The sequence below is a fragment of the Oryctolagus cuniculus genome, chromosome 9 (genome assembly GCF_051225735.1).
Source record: "Oryctolagus cuniculus isolate XC-2025 breed Fujian yellow rabbit chromosome 9, ASM5122573v1, whole genome shotgun sequence".
Classification (NCBI taxonomy): domain Eukaryota; kingdom Metazoa; phylum Chordata; class Mammalia; order Lagomorpha; family Leporidae; genus Oryctolagus; species Oryctolagus cuniculus.
In genome coordinates this window covers 39106895-39121929 of record NC_142875.1, presented here as the reverse complement: position 1 = coordinate 39121929, position 15035 = coordinate 39106895, and the positions used below count along the sequence as shown (strand labels likewise).

The window sequence follows — 15035 nt, the reverse complement described above, 5'->3', positions numbered from 1 at the left end:
AATTGTCTGATGGAAAGATAGAGCAACATCGTACATCTGTGAACCAAAGGTCACCAGGATGCACAGCCGTCTTCTTTGTAGAACAATCCTCAGATTACTTTAGAATTTCATTCAGTAAAAGATGTCAAGTTAGAAGCAAGAAATACAGGAATAGTAGCAAAAAATAAGGGATAAATAAAACAGTGAAAAAGTATGGAAGCAGCAGGCATTTGAGATGAATGTATGTGTGTCATATGTCTTCACATTATTTCAAATATATAACCAAGTGCAACTGTTATATAATATGCTGATCATAGTACTTTAAAGTACATCAAGGGTCATTTGTAAACGTAGAGAACACATGTTTTAGAAATTGTGAGATCAGAATTCAGTAATGTTTTGAGCATCCATGTGCATAAACTTTGAGCATAAACTTTCTTTATGTTCAAATCCAGACATGAAGTCAGATTTATAGAACTCTGTGACTGCCTTAAGTTTACTAATTTTTAAGTGTACTGATTTTTAAAGGACACTATTTTCATATGAGTTAGATTGATTACTAAATGTCATAAAATTATCAGAGCACAAGGTTTCAATTTAAAACATAAAATATTTCCAAATTCATTGAAGACAGTATTTCTGTGTTGCAATTACTTTTAAAAACCTGATTTTCAATTTAGCTTTACTTTTTCTTTTCTTTTTTGATCATTAAATGTGATGTTCTGCAGAACACCGAGAATCACCTTCCACTTTAATGTCACGTCATCCGTACCACGGGAGAGTTCCAATTTCCTCTTTCAGATCCTGGTCTAGATTAGAACGAACATCTGGTTCTCGTGCACCATCTAGTGGCTGTAAGAATCACTAATGCCTGAGGGTTATTTGCTTGAGAAACTGCTATAGTATTTTTGGGAAAAAGTGACAACTGTAGAACAGAAATATTAATAGATTAATGTTATTATTCTCTTCTACAATTCAAATTTAAAAAAACTGATAAATACAATTATTAAAATGAAGGAAACCTGTAGAACCTAGTAGTACAAATTTAAAGGAGTACACTAATTTAAATATGCTGCTTATTCATTTAAATGCACTATAAAATGCTTCATGTAGAGGGGACACAGTGGTGAATTTAGGCTGGTGAATACGAATAATGAACCAGCTGACAATTACATGCAAGTGATAAGATATATGTGTTCTTCCTTTCTTACCTGCCTTAAATGATTTAGTGCAGGCAGGCATTAGTAAAGGCATTTAAACATTCTTGGTCATATCTCCGTGTTACTACTTAAATTTAAATACTTCATGGTTTCTAAATGTATTTAATTGTTTTTAAATTAAAAATAAGCCCTCCTCAGCATTTGTTTCACTCTAAATTCCATGCTAATATCTAAAAACATTTGCCTTTCATATTCCAGAAAATACATTTAAATGTCTAAGTCCTAAACAATGATCAGCTGCCAACAAAGTACAAAACCAAGTGCTAAAGGCAAAACTGACAAGACTTTCTCAAAGTTTCTCACCATTGTCTGCTCCCCTCCCATTGCGTGTGTGGCTCTCATAAGTCACCTGTTCTAATCTAAACTTCACACTAATTATTACTGGTCACACAGAAGTAACTTACTCAATATGCCTGAAGCAAAGGTAAGGCTAAGAAGATATTTATTAAGAGCATGCAATCCAACCTGAATCCCCACAGAACTAGTGTTGATCTCATTTTGAACACTAAGTTATGAAGCCTTGTATATAATTATAAATCAGAAGCCAGCATGGGCTCACATTGATCCAGTTCCAGCAAATAAATTAAATTTCATTGTTTTTTTAAAAAAACAATGATAGTGGCTGGCGCCGCGGCTCACTAGGCTAATCCTCTGCCTTGTGGCGCCGGCACACCGGGTTCTAGTCCCGGTTGGAGCACCAGATTCTGTCCTGGTTGCTCCTCTTCCAGGCCAGCTCTCTGCTGTGGCCCGGGAGTGCAGTGGAGGATGGCCCAAGTGCTTGGGCCCTGCACCCCATGGGAGACCAGGAGAAGCACCTGGCTCCTGCCATCGGATCAGCGCGGTGTGCCGGCCGCAGCGGCCATTGGAGGGTGAACCAACGGCAAAAAGGAAGACCTTTCTCTCTGTCTCTCTCTCTCCCTGTCCACTCTGCCTGTCAAAAAAAAAAAATAGTTTAAGAGACTTTGTCTGTAAAAAGTAATTATCTCTGAATGGATCTGACCTACTTTGGCTTCAGAGGACAATCTGATGTAGCTGTGAGATAGAGAAATGTGGGCTTGAGGACAATTAAGTAGAGTCTTAGTTGTTGGTTAAAGAATCAAGACCCATCTGGATAGAGGTCTCTAGGATCACATCTCAGGGCTTTGTCACTGAACCTGTCCTGTTCAAACATTCATCCATTACCTGGCAAATATGAAGAAGCAGAAGAAGGGAGCTGAAATACTGAAAGCAAGGCGGGCAGGAAGAGGATTCAAATCATTTACATTTAGAAAACTGCATCATGCCTCTGCTTCTGATCCAGCTTCCTGCTAAAGCACCTGGGAGGCAGCAGATGATGGCCCAAGTACTTGGGTTCTTACCATCCATCCTGACCCCTGGCTTTGGCATGGCCCAGCAACAGTTTCTGTGGGTACTTGGGGAGTGAACCAGTGATGGGAGTTACCTCCCTCTCTTCCTCTCTCTCTCTGTCATTCTACTTTTCTTTTCATTTTTCTTTCTCAAAATCATCTACCCATAAAAAACCTTAAAATTGCAATATGAATGATGATTATGACCACTCAAAAATTTTTTTCCTTTACTACACAAAATACGACCTACAAATGGAAAACAAATTGTATTTTTTCCTTTCCAGGAAAACAAGGCAAGATTTGACAATGAAAGCACTTTGAATAAAGCCTAAAACAACTTACTTGTGCCACATTTTGTGAAAACTGTACTCATAATTTACTGAGCTGGTTGTGTCTTCACTAACATAAACTTTAACCCCCAAAGCAGCAGTCAGGTACAGTCAGTCTGGTACCAATATCAGAAGAAACAAATTGGTTTTAAAAATGATGCAAAAGCCAATTTAGAGTTTAGCACAAACCATCACAGAAAAGAATATGATGAATACAAGTTTGTGATTTTATATATACACACTCCAAAGAGTTTGTACCCAAAGTATTTGTGATGCTACATTCACAACAGACTTTCTGGATATGTTTTTAAGGGCCACACAGCAATAGATTTAAGGGGGACCGACACTGTGGTACAGTGGGTTATGTAACCACCTGTGACATTGGTATCCTACATGAGCGCTGGCTGGGGTCAGATCTGCTCCACTTCAAATCCAGTTCCCTGCTAATGTGCCTGGGAAGGCAGTGAATGACGGCCCAAGTACTTAGGCCCCTGCCACCCATGTGGCAGACTCAGATGGAATTCCAGACTCCTGGCTTCAGCCTGGCCCAGCCCTGGCATCACAGCCATTTGCAGAGTGAACCAGAGGATGGAAGATTTCTCTTTCCTTCTCTGTAACTCTTGTCTTTCCTTCTCTGTAACTCTGTCTTTCAAATAAATAAATAAGTAAACTAATACATCTTTAAAAAATAGATTTAAGGGACATGTTCTACTGGAATTCTAGATTAAAATGTTTGGTTTGGGTGCTGATGTTGTGGTCTTGTGGGTTTATGGCTTTAGCTGCCATCTGCAGTGCTGGCATCCCATATGGGTGCTAGTCCGTGTTCCAGTTGCTCCACTTCCCAGCCAGCTCCCTGCTAATGTGCCTGGGAAAGCAGGAGGGGATGACCCAAGGCCCTGAGTCCCTGCACCCACGTGGGAGACCTGGAAGAAGCTCCTGGTTTTGAATAGGCCCCGCTCCAGCCATTGTGGCCATTTTGGGAGTGAACCAGGGGATGGGAGGTATCTCTCTCTCTGTCTCTCACTCTCTCCCTGTAACTCTGCCTTTCAAATAAATAAATAAATCATTAAAAAATGTTTCATCTGGTTTAAAGGATTTTCTACAACAAATTTCATGTTTATGGGCAAAGTTACATAATCTTATATGAAAATCTTGTGAATTATTTTCTACATAATACTAAGTGTATTCCCCACGATGGAGTAAATGAAAATATCTAAAATATATTAGATTAGCATTACTAGACCATTATAAATCTTTTGGACACACATCTGTTTGCAGAATTAATGATATACAAAATACTTATTTCATTTTGGGTCATCAAGAAACAAGCTGGTGATAACTACCCTTGCACAACATTATCTACTCATGTTAGCCACAAACATTTCCTTGGTATGCGTATAAAAGAAATAGGTTCATCTACCTTTTAAATAAATAAATAAAAGTTTCCCCCCAAATATAATAATGGTCCCTAATAATAAAATTGCTATGGAGTAACTATCTCCCAGACTTGAAAAGGTACATGACTCCTCAGTTCAGGGATTCTGTCCTGAATCTACAGCCTGTGCCTAAGCCCTTTCAGTGCCAGGGAAACCATCATTTGAGGGAAAGCTCCAATTACAAATGTATCATTGAAAGTTTGGGTTTAAAAAACAATCAATTATAGGTATATGGAGTATACAGTCTCATTGTCAGCAGTTTTTGACTTAAAAGACCTAAGTCAACTTCTAAAAGACTTAATATTTTTACCTATATTAAAATAAGTCCACCGACACGATCGCTTCCCTCCATTTGTGGCAAGAAATCAAGACAAGACCCACTGAGACTCTGGAGTTGCATCCAGAGAGCCCTGGCTGGGGGCCGGGGGTGACTGATTTGAGAAAAGAAGATTCGTGGTGCCTGACAGTGCCGAGAGGAACACCAGGGCCAGCAGGGGAAAATACTGGTGTGATCACCAGAACCTCCCATTCGACCAGAAAGTTCTGAGACTCAAACCACGCCTCGAGAGGAAGGATCCAACACTGCGAGGGGTGAGGACGCTGCCCTCCATTTTCACCCAGCTTGTCCTGCAGAAACGTAAGATGTCTCTCCCAGTGAGTAAAGAGAAATGTGAAAACTTCTCTGTGGAACAGAACTCAGCCAGGACTCACCCTTGTGCACGAGAGACAGCAGCTGCCTCTAGCAGGTTTCTGGGATGGTCAAATCACAGAAAACACTTGTAAGTGTGCAGAAAACTCCTCAGCAGAGACTTGCTCTCCCTGAGAGGTGACGGACAAGGCGTCCTCCGAACCAGAAGACGCAGTGGACTCCAGGACATGTAAAGTGCGTTCCGACACTCAGATTCTCTGATCGCATTTATAAGTCAAGCTTGTTAACTCTGCTTCAGCATTCAAGGCTTATGCTGTTTTGAACGATCATTTAGAAATGATGTCTCCTCAACTCGTCTCGTATATGTTCAAACTGTAAGATATAATCCTATAATGCTATGGGCTTACATCCTTTAGTAGTCCCTGATTAAAAACTGGCTGTTTATTTCCCATTACTTGGATAAATGGAATAGAGGCGTTGGTGTGAAAATAAGGTTAATACAGATTCCAGAAGGCTCAGAGAATAGGAATAACTCAAAATACATGATGATTCACTAAAGTAAAGGACATTTTTTTCTACACAGACATGCCCCCATAAAACATCTGTCACACTTCCTGCTTCGATCTGTGTTCACGAGCTACGGATAGCATGAGCTATGCTTAGGCAACTTCTATGCCTTTATTCTCATTCTGAGTGAAAACCAGTGCCTACGAAACAGATGAAAACCTTCAAGGGGAGCTATCATCAGTGCAGAGGGAAACGTCTGGAATGAAGTAGAACAAGGACAAGGACCGGAACACGAGTACATGTGGGGGAAAACATTTGAAAAATGTGTTGAGCTATCTTAGAAATACCAGAAGTGTGACATGTTAGGTGAGCAAAACAGCACTGCAGAGTCTGTAATGCCTCTGTGACTTCAGGCAAGCCCTTACACCATAACAACGAAGCCTGGCCTCGAGGTTGGAGTGCTGAACCAGCAGCACAACTCTGGAAAGAGTCTCATAATATAAGACAGGCTAAACACAAGGCAAAGAAGGCAGACTGACGTTATTTTGCTATCTAAGCTGGGAATGGTTTACATAAGGTGGTTCTTTTACCATGACTGACATAGGATTACTATTTGCAGGGTCATGGGAACCCATAACACTTGACGTTGCCACTGAGAGGCAGATGTTGAAGTCTGACCCCTGTCATGGAGAGATATGCAGTGGGCTTGCTTGTTCGCTGGCAAGTTTTACATGGAACGCGTGTGAGTTTCCCTGTTCTCTTTGCTTCTTTGAGCCTCACCCACTGCAATCACTTTGCCTAGAAAAGGCAATTGGGTTGTGCGGTTGCACTCCTACCTTCTGTGTCTTGCCAGTGCCTCCTACTGTTAGCTCTCAGTAGGCCCTAGAAACCCAGAAGCACTGGATGCCGGCTGAGAGGTGCACTTGGCAGAGGCTAGGGTAGGCAGAGGCCTACATGCAGAGTCACTGGTTTATTTCCTAGGTAGTGAGAGGGTGGGTAGTGGGATAGCTGAGTGGATGGTGGCACAGTCAGTGAATCACCTGTTGTCTCAACTTCCTTGCCAATAAACTATGACTACTAAAACTCCTCTTCCCATTTTGCATATATATATTGCAAATATATATTCTATATATATAACAAATATATATTATATATATTACTGAGAAACAAACAGAACTAAGTAGAAATGCTTTCAAATACTTCCCACTAGGCTATGTCTACACCAATTTCATTTTTATTGTTTACTTTGCTACTGAAGGGGAGTGGGATGAAGGGTGAAAAAAGACCTAAGGGTGGGCATGTGTAAAATGCTAACTTTAAGAGACAGTTTTGTTCAGCTTCTTGTTTGATGTGCCAAGTGGACTTTTAATTTTTTTTTTAATCCTAGAAGCAGAGAGAAATCTGGAGAGAGAAAGAGAGAGAGCAAGAGCGAGAGAGCGAGAGAGCGAGCTCTCATCTTATGCTGGGAGTTAGGAACTCAATCCAGGCCTCCTAGGTGGCTGGCATGGACCCAACTATCAATGCCATGACCCGGTGCCTTCCAGGGTCTGCATCAGCAGGAAGTTACAATCAGGAGTGGAGCTGGGACTCAGGTCGGCCCTCTAATATGGGACATGGCGCCTTAACTGATGACTTAGCTGCTAGGCTATGCACCTGCCTCCAATGTGGACATTTGTAAACATGACATACTACATAATGAGAAGATGTTAATGTTGATTATGAAACGAACTACTAGATTCCTGCATTCGCTCCACGTTAGAAGTCCCTACGCCATAGAAGAAGTACCTTATCGGTTCCTATATTTCACTGATTTAAGCCTTTTTTGAAGGTGAGAGAAAGAGAGAGAAGGGGAGAGAGAAACAGAGAGGATACACTCTACCTAGAAGAAAGAAATGAAATTTGAGATGTCAAAGGATACTTCAGAAAGTCTGTGAAAAATAGGATCAAAAGATGTTTATTCTGCTGCCACAAAAAAAAAAAAATCTGAAACCCATGCACAGCTCTTTCATAATATGCGTGTTTTCCATGAACTTTTTGAAGACCCCTCATTTGCATGATGGGTGGGCACAAAATGCCTCTGGAGCCCACTACTGGTGCCGGATGGATTTGAGTGGCTGCCCCTTTCTGCACACCCACGGACCCTTAGGTGAGAAGCCTCGCGAAGCTGTACCTGTGTGCGTCCTCCGATGAGCCTTCAGGTGGGAACTTTTTGTGTACACTTTGTTGCATCCCTCAAAATCACACCTGTGGATACGCCGTTTTCTGGAGTCCGGAGATTCGGATCGTCTCTGGCGTCTTGTGCTCTCGATACTAAATGGTGAGATTGAACTGGAAGAAGAAAGAATGGAGGCGCCTGGTGAGAAGCCACAGCACTGGTATCTGCACTGCAGGCCCAGAGGCCTGAGCACGCGGTCTCATTCTCTACAGCTTCGCCGACTCAAGGCCACCAGGCCCACGTTTCCTGCTCCCGCTGTCGCGGACGCATCTCATTTCTAAGGCCTGAAAGGCAGGCAGCATGGCTCATTTCTGGTGAAACACTCCCAGGGAGAGAAAGACATGCTTACAGCCACCACTGCCACCACTACCACCACAGTCCCCATCATCGGTAGAGACAATGGGGTGGGGGTACATTCCAGCCTCACAGCTTTGCATGTCTGAATGCTGTTACAGAGGACATTTTAGGAAGCCCTGCTATAGACCAATGCCAAAATGAATGAACTTAATAAGTAACTGGAGGGTCTGAGGTGCATGCCACAACGTACAACATCATGTAAAATCACAACGTAAGTTGCAAAACAAGTGAGGTCAGGCTGAAAGAAATGACATCAGTACATCAATAACGTGACTCACAACAAGCTATTTCTGTTTGCTAAAGTACACCTGACATTTAACTTTTTGAGCTGGTGATTTTTCATGGTGAGGGATAAAGTGCATTGTATTTAGAGATTAGCTGTTCCACTATTATGAAAAAAAAAAAAAGAGTTTTAACTATGAAATTTGGCCCTGACCTGCATGTTGTTTAAACTTAATGCCCCAGTTGAAAAACAGGATTAGGTTGTAATGTCAGGTAATTGATTAACATGGACTTTCCCAAACCTTAATCTCTTTTGATTGAGACAGAAATGAAGTCTATGACTCATCTCTCTCTCTCTCTCTTTTTGTTATCCATGAAGGTCTTTAAAATCACATTGAAATATGATTAGAAAAAGTCATCACACAGATTTCAATCACAAAAAGATTCACCACTGTTAAAGCTGTGATATATTTTCTTTAAGGTTTTTCATGTTTTGATGCTTTAAGACATTACTTTTTACTAGGATAGTATGTCTTTTAAAAGAAACTGAACATCATAGAAACAGATAAACTTCCCCACTTGTCTTCACCTTCATTCTGATCCTTTTTCGTCTTCCCAAGGAAATCTGTAATTGCCAGTTTTCTTAGATCTTTCTAGTTCTTTGACATTTTGTTCACCTATACATATGTGCATTCACAAAATGCATAGTGTTTTATTTTTAAATTTTACTTTCTTGGAAGACAGACAGATGGACAGAGAGAAATCTCCCATCCAGTGGTTCTCTCTTCAAATGCCCACAACAGCAGGGACTGGGCCAGCCAAAAGCCAAGAGCCCAGAATACAATCTAGGAATCCCATGTAGGATATGCGTGAGCCATCACCTGCTGCCTCTCATGTGAGCGCAACCAGGGAACCAGAATTTGGAGCAGAGATGGGACTTGAACCCAGGCAGGCTGATATGGGATGCAGACAATCCAACCCGCATCTTAACCACTATTCCAAATGCCTACCTCTGTTTGGCAGTTTTTAAGCGTCAAACAAATAATATCATGCTGTTCCCTTCATTTCACAAGTCATTCTATCCCTGACTTACTTGACTCAACATTCATCATTTAAGACTTATCTGTAGTGCTACAAACACTGTATTGCATTAATCTCAAGCTCGCTCTCTCTCTCTCTCTCCACACACAAACACACACACACACACACACTATAATTCACTGACTCAAAGTTGTATTTTTTAATATTTTAACATCTCTAAAATCAGGGTGTTTCTTATAATTGATGGTCTGTATAGTTTAAAATTGGTTGATTTTTTCCTTTGTTAGTGGTACATATAATAGATGACATCTCAACTTAGATTAGGGGCACTGAACTTTTTCTGGAAAGGACTAGACAGTAAATATTTCAGCTTTGAGGGCTACACAGTCTTAGATCTCAACTAGGCAGTTTTGCAATTATCTCATGAAAGCAGTTCTAGACAACATATTTATACAGCTTTCATTTAAAAAAAAAAATCTGAGGCAGAACGAGTGAGAAACAGAGTGAGACCTTCCACGAGGTGGTTTACTCCCCAAGTGCACGTAACCGTCAGGGCTGGGCTGAGGAGCACAGCTTAGGACTCCCACATGGGTGGCAGAAACCCAGTTACTTGAGCCATCATCGCTGCTTCCCAGGGGAGATTCTGTGCTGGAAGGAAGCTGAAGTCGGAGGCTGAGCCAGGAATCGAGCCCAGGCACTCTGAGGTGGGATGCAGGCGTCCTAAGCATTCAGCCAAGCACTTCACTGCAGACACTACAAATAAGAGTATTGCTAGGTTCAAATGAAACTTTATTTCTAAAAATACTGGGCTGTATTTTTCCACAAGCCACAGCTTGTGCACTCATGACTTAGGTGAAATATGGTAGTAATTCAATGAATATTCATCCCAGAGTTCTAAAAATACATTTCCTAGGGATGGACATGTCAATTTGCTCTAATTTTACACTATGACATTATTCAGTAAACATTTTTAAAATGTCTCCTTCTACATTTGGTACCTTTTAAGTTTTCAATGTATCTCCTTCCTCATACAAATAACAGATTAGGCAGCCTAAGCTGCGTATCTGGGTAAGATCAAACATAAATCAGATTTGTCTACCTGCATCTCAAAGAGTTTTTTGCAAGATCTGTGTTGGTAAAGTGAAGGAACACACGCTAGTGTGGCTAAGTCAATGAGTATGGATTAGTGGTCTTCCACATAAGTGACTTAGTTGCAAGGACAGTAGTTTATTGTGAGAGGACGGGACAGTTTGACTGTCCTGTCCCAAGAAAGAACAGCTTTGGTCACTCCTGACGAGGTATGTTCCAGCCCTGGGTATGACTCCTGCACTTAGGGCAGGCCTGGACTCAGAGAGAGACATCTGAATCTACATCAAAATGAAGATGTATCAGGTGGGCAGACTGGATGCTAGAAGACCTCATACCCTGCTTTTCTGAATTCTAAAGTGAAATACTTTAGAATAGTATGAACAACCACTTAAATGTAACTGCAATAAAAAATGCTTTGTAAAAAATGTTAAAAGGGTATATGTGATGGATAGCTGTCCCCAGAAAAGCTGGCTTTGAAATGACATTCAATGGTTACATTTTCTTGATTCTCTCATTTCAGTGGCAGAGACAGCCTCAGGAGATGTCAAGAAACCTTTAGTTGGTGCCAGCACTGCGGTGTAGTGGGATAAGCTGCAACCTGCAATGTGAGCATCCTGTGAGAGTTCCAGTTCCTGTCCTGGCTTCTCCATTTCCAATCCAGCTCCCTGTTAATGCACTTGGGAAAGTAGAAGAAGATGGCCAAGTGCTTGGGCCCCTGCTACCCATGTGGGAGACCCAGATGTAGCTCTTGGTTCCTGGCATGAGCCTGGCCCAGATGTGGCTGTTGTGGCCATTTGGGGAGTGAACCAGTGGATCGAAATTTCTCCCTCCCTCTCCCTGGCTCCCTGTAACTCTGCCTTTTAAATAAATAAATACAGGTGGAAAGGTGGGTACAGTGGGAAGAATCACCATGCTCCTAATGTTGTATTTATGAAGCGTATGAAGTTTGTTAACTGTAACAGGGTGCACTGGGTTAACACCCTGGCCTGAAGCACCTGCATCCCATATGGGTACCGGTTCTAGTCCCGGCTGCTCCACTTCTGATCCAGCTCTCTGCTATGGCCTGGGAAAGCAGTAGAAGATGGCCCAAGTCCTTGGGCCCCTGCACCTGTGTGGGAGATCCGGAGGAAGCTCCTGGCTTCTGGCTTTGGATTGCCACAGCTCCGGCCATTGCGGCCAATTGGGGAGTGAACCATCAGATGGAAGATCTCTTTCTCTCTCTCTGCCTCTCCTCTCTCTCTGTGTAACTCTGACTTTCAAATAAAAATAAATAAGTTTTTTTTTTTTTTAAAAAGTTTGTAACTGTAAAGCTGTATAGTCCTGCATACATTCCTATGGACTTAGTTCTAAGGGTACAGTTGAAAAACTTGCCATGGGACCCCAAATCCCCTCTGGCTGTGTGATAAAAATACCATCTTAAGTGTTAAAGTGATCATATGGATAGGATAGAGTGTCTGGTAATAATAATAGAATTAAAAGGGAGTGAATGTTCCAACATGGGAAGCAGTCCACACGGCAGACTCATAGAATCACAATCTCGTTAAGTAGCACTCTGACTTAAGAATCAGCCCTTAAGCATTCTGGTCTGACTGAAAAGCCTACAAGAGCATTTCAGGCATGGAAAGCCAGACAATATGGCAAAAAATGTCTTACCTGAAGAACCTCAGTGGGTGAGACCCCAGTGGAAAGAAATGGTCATCAAAGAAGGAGGTACTTTTCTCTGAAAGGAGGAGAGAACTTCCACTTTGCTTATGGCCTTGTTTAAATACAGGAGTTTGTGGATCTAAAAGGCTTCCATAGCCTATGCAGCTCATGTCAAGAGCCTTGGATGACCACTGACGTCATACATAAAAGTGTTAATTGTTAAATTAAAAACAGGAGTCACTGTGCACTAACTTCCCATGCAGGACCTCTGTACTCAAAAAAGTTGTATTATAATTATGTCTAAGTGCTCACAAAAATGTATCATTCTTGGGTGCCTTTTTGAAGTTAATTAAGTTTTTTTCTTAAAAAAAAAAAGTGAAATTAACTTCAAGATACAATGACTTTGAACAGCACTTATCCTGACTGTTGAGGAACAGGTTTTTTATTTTTTTGGTATAAATTGTTGAACTCTTTACTTAGTACAGAGTTGGTCTTCTGTGTATAATGTTAATCGGAAATGGATCTTAGTGGAGAATGGGACTGGAAATGGGAGAGGGAGGAGGGGAAGGAGTGGGAGTGTGGGTGGGAGGGCAGGTATGGTGGGAAGAACCACTATATTCCCAAAATTGTACTTACGAAATGCATAAAGCTTATAATCTTTAAGTAAAAGGTTTCTTTGAGAAAAAAAAAGAAAGCAAAAAACAAAAAATAAATAAAATAACCATTGTTTAAGGGCACCTTTCAGAACTACTTAGTCTCTGTGGAAGGGCAGCAGTGGGTGATGGGGCTGAAGTAAAAGGAGAGCAAAGCACAGAAGACTTGAAAGAACACGGGAAAACAAGCAGGAAATGCAACTCCGTGGAGGGCCGTAGGTGTGCTGGGGCCACAGCATGATCCCACAGTTGGTGGCACACTAGGTGGACCATGGCTGTGGACTGGGGGCATGGCCTGGGCAAATCTGACTAGAAAGGTGACAGTCATGGTACTGGTAATAAGGACACTCTTGACATTAGAGAGATGTTTCCTACATAGAAAGAATGGATATATTGAGCGAGGTGTCACCTAATTTTTAACATTAAATAAGCAATTGATTAATTTTTGTTTTAACTGAGCCTTCTTAGCATTGATTGTGAGTCTTTAGACAATGAACATTCAATTCCCCATTCATGCATCCATTTCCCTAAGACTTGTATTTTAAATACCACTGGAAAGCAGGGAGTTGAGGTAGCCATGAAAAACACACGTATCTAAGGGCCTCAGTACTTCTCTCCAAGTTCAAGAGCAGGGCATCCTGGCCGGCGCCACGGCTCAATAGGCTAATCCTTTGCCTGTGGCGCTGGCACCCCGGGTTCTAGTCCCGGTCAGGGCGCCGGATTCTGTCCTGGTTGCTCCTTTTCCAGTCCAGGTCTCTGCTGTGGCCCGGAAGTGCAGTGGAGGATGGTCCAAGTGCTTGGGCCCTGCACCCGCATGGGAGACCAGGAGAAGCACCTGGCTCCTGGCTTCAGATCAGCGCGGTGCGCCGGCCACAAGCGGCCATTGGGGGGTGAACCAACAGAAAGAAGGAAGACCTTTCTCTCTGTCTCTCTCTGTCCATTTTGCCTGTCAAAAAAAAAAAAAAAAAAAAAAAAAAAAAGAGCAGGGCATCCTAACAATAAAAATCCTCAATGAGTGGCCACTAGTATCTGTGTAGGATGCTGGTCCATGAAATAACCTGAATCTTCCCTCCGAGCCTAGCAAGCATCGAGGTACACAGGAAAAGGTGAAGGAGTGAGCCTGACAACCAGCAACACTACGTGCCTCGGGTCACCGTGCAGTTCCATGGACGCACAAGCATTTGGTAACAGCGCACTCTTTTTGTAGCTCGAGTGTCCCTGCTCTGCTGCCCCTATGCTTTCTGAGCAATGTGCCCTTTGTTAAGAACGCACATGCAAGGGCCGGTGCTGTGGCTCACTAGGCTAATCCTCCGTCTTGCAGCGCTGGCACAGCAGGTTCTAGTCCCGGTTGGGGCGCCGGATTCTGTCCCGGTTGCCCCTCTTCCTGTGGCCAGGGAGTGCAGTGGAGGATGGCCCAAGTGCTTGGGCCCTGCACCCCTTGGGAGACCAGGAGAAGTACCTGGCTCCTGCCATTGGATCAGTGTGGTGCGCCAGCCGCAGCACGCCGACCGCAGTGGCCATTGGAGGGTGAACCAACGGCAAAGGAAGACCTTTCTCTCTGTCTCTCTCTCACTGTCCACTCTGTCAAAAAAAAAAAAAAAAAAACAAAAAAAAAACAAAAAAAACAAAAAAAAAAAAACAAACCCGCACATGCAGTATTCTCAAATGTATGCAACCTGACTGCTTTGCTTTAAAAATTGGTGTTATTCTCCAGAATGGAAAATGTGCAGTAACTACTACCTATGCCAGGCACAGGATTCTTCTAATAATACTTGGTAACAAGCTTGGTGTGATGAAAATGGCTGAGGTAAAACAGTTGTTACTGTGTTCCCAAATTCTGGACTAAATACATCCATACGGTTGAAAAGAATAAGGAAAGGCACATTCCCTCCCCTGGAAGGTTAGGGCTTTTAGAGCAGTGAACGGAGGCCTGAGGGGGCCTTGCAGGCACCACACTGCAATAATTAGATGTAGCGAGAACAAACGAGTGAATCATGACTTCGGCTGCACAACAGTCCCACTCGGAATGGCAAGTTAAATTAGAATTAAACCCAGAGAGGCTCGAAAAGTCACATCCAGGAACAGCTCTATTTAAATAGAAGGTACCGCATGGCTGCCATGAAAGAAATTAGGGTTAACTGTAATCAGCAGGTAATAAAAGACCATTTGTCACGGGCGACCTCAGCGTGATGAGATGCCCTTCACTGAAATTGGAGTTCCTACAGGAGTTTAAAAACAGGGGGGTGGGAGGGGCGGCAGCCCAGGACTTTCCTTCAAGGCTGGCAAGAGGGCACATACATCTGACATTTAAAAACAAGGGCAGGGAACAGTGGAACTGAAGGTGTTCA

The 15035-nt window shown here is 42.5% G+C and overlaps 1 protein-coding gene across 27 annotated transcripts in view; it reads right to left on the bottom strand.

Annotated features, from left to right (window-relative positions):
- Nucleotides 1-15035, bottom strand: part of KLF12 (KLF transcription factor 12) — a 509531-nt gene that overhangs the window by 25717 nt on the left and 468779 nt on the right. For all 27 annotated transcript variants that reach the window (XR_016212834.1, XR_016212835.1, XR_016212833.1 and 24 more), the window contains one exon: nucleotides 7637-7794. Coding sequence is in view for 23 of the 27 variants with exons in the window: in XM_070048719.2 (XP_069904820.1) it covers nucleotides 7637-7794 (158 nt within the window). In the remaining 4 variants the exon portion in view is untranslated. The remainder of the gene's footprint in view (nucleotides 1-7636; nucleotides 7795-15035) is intronic.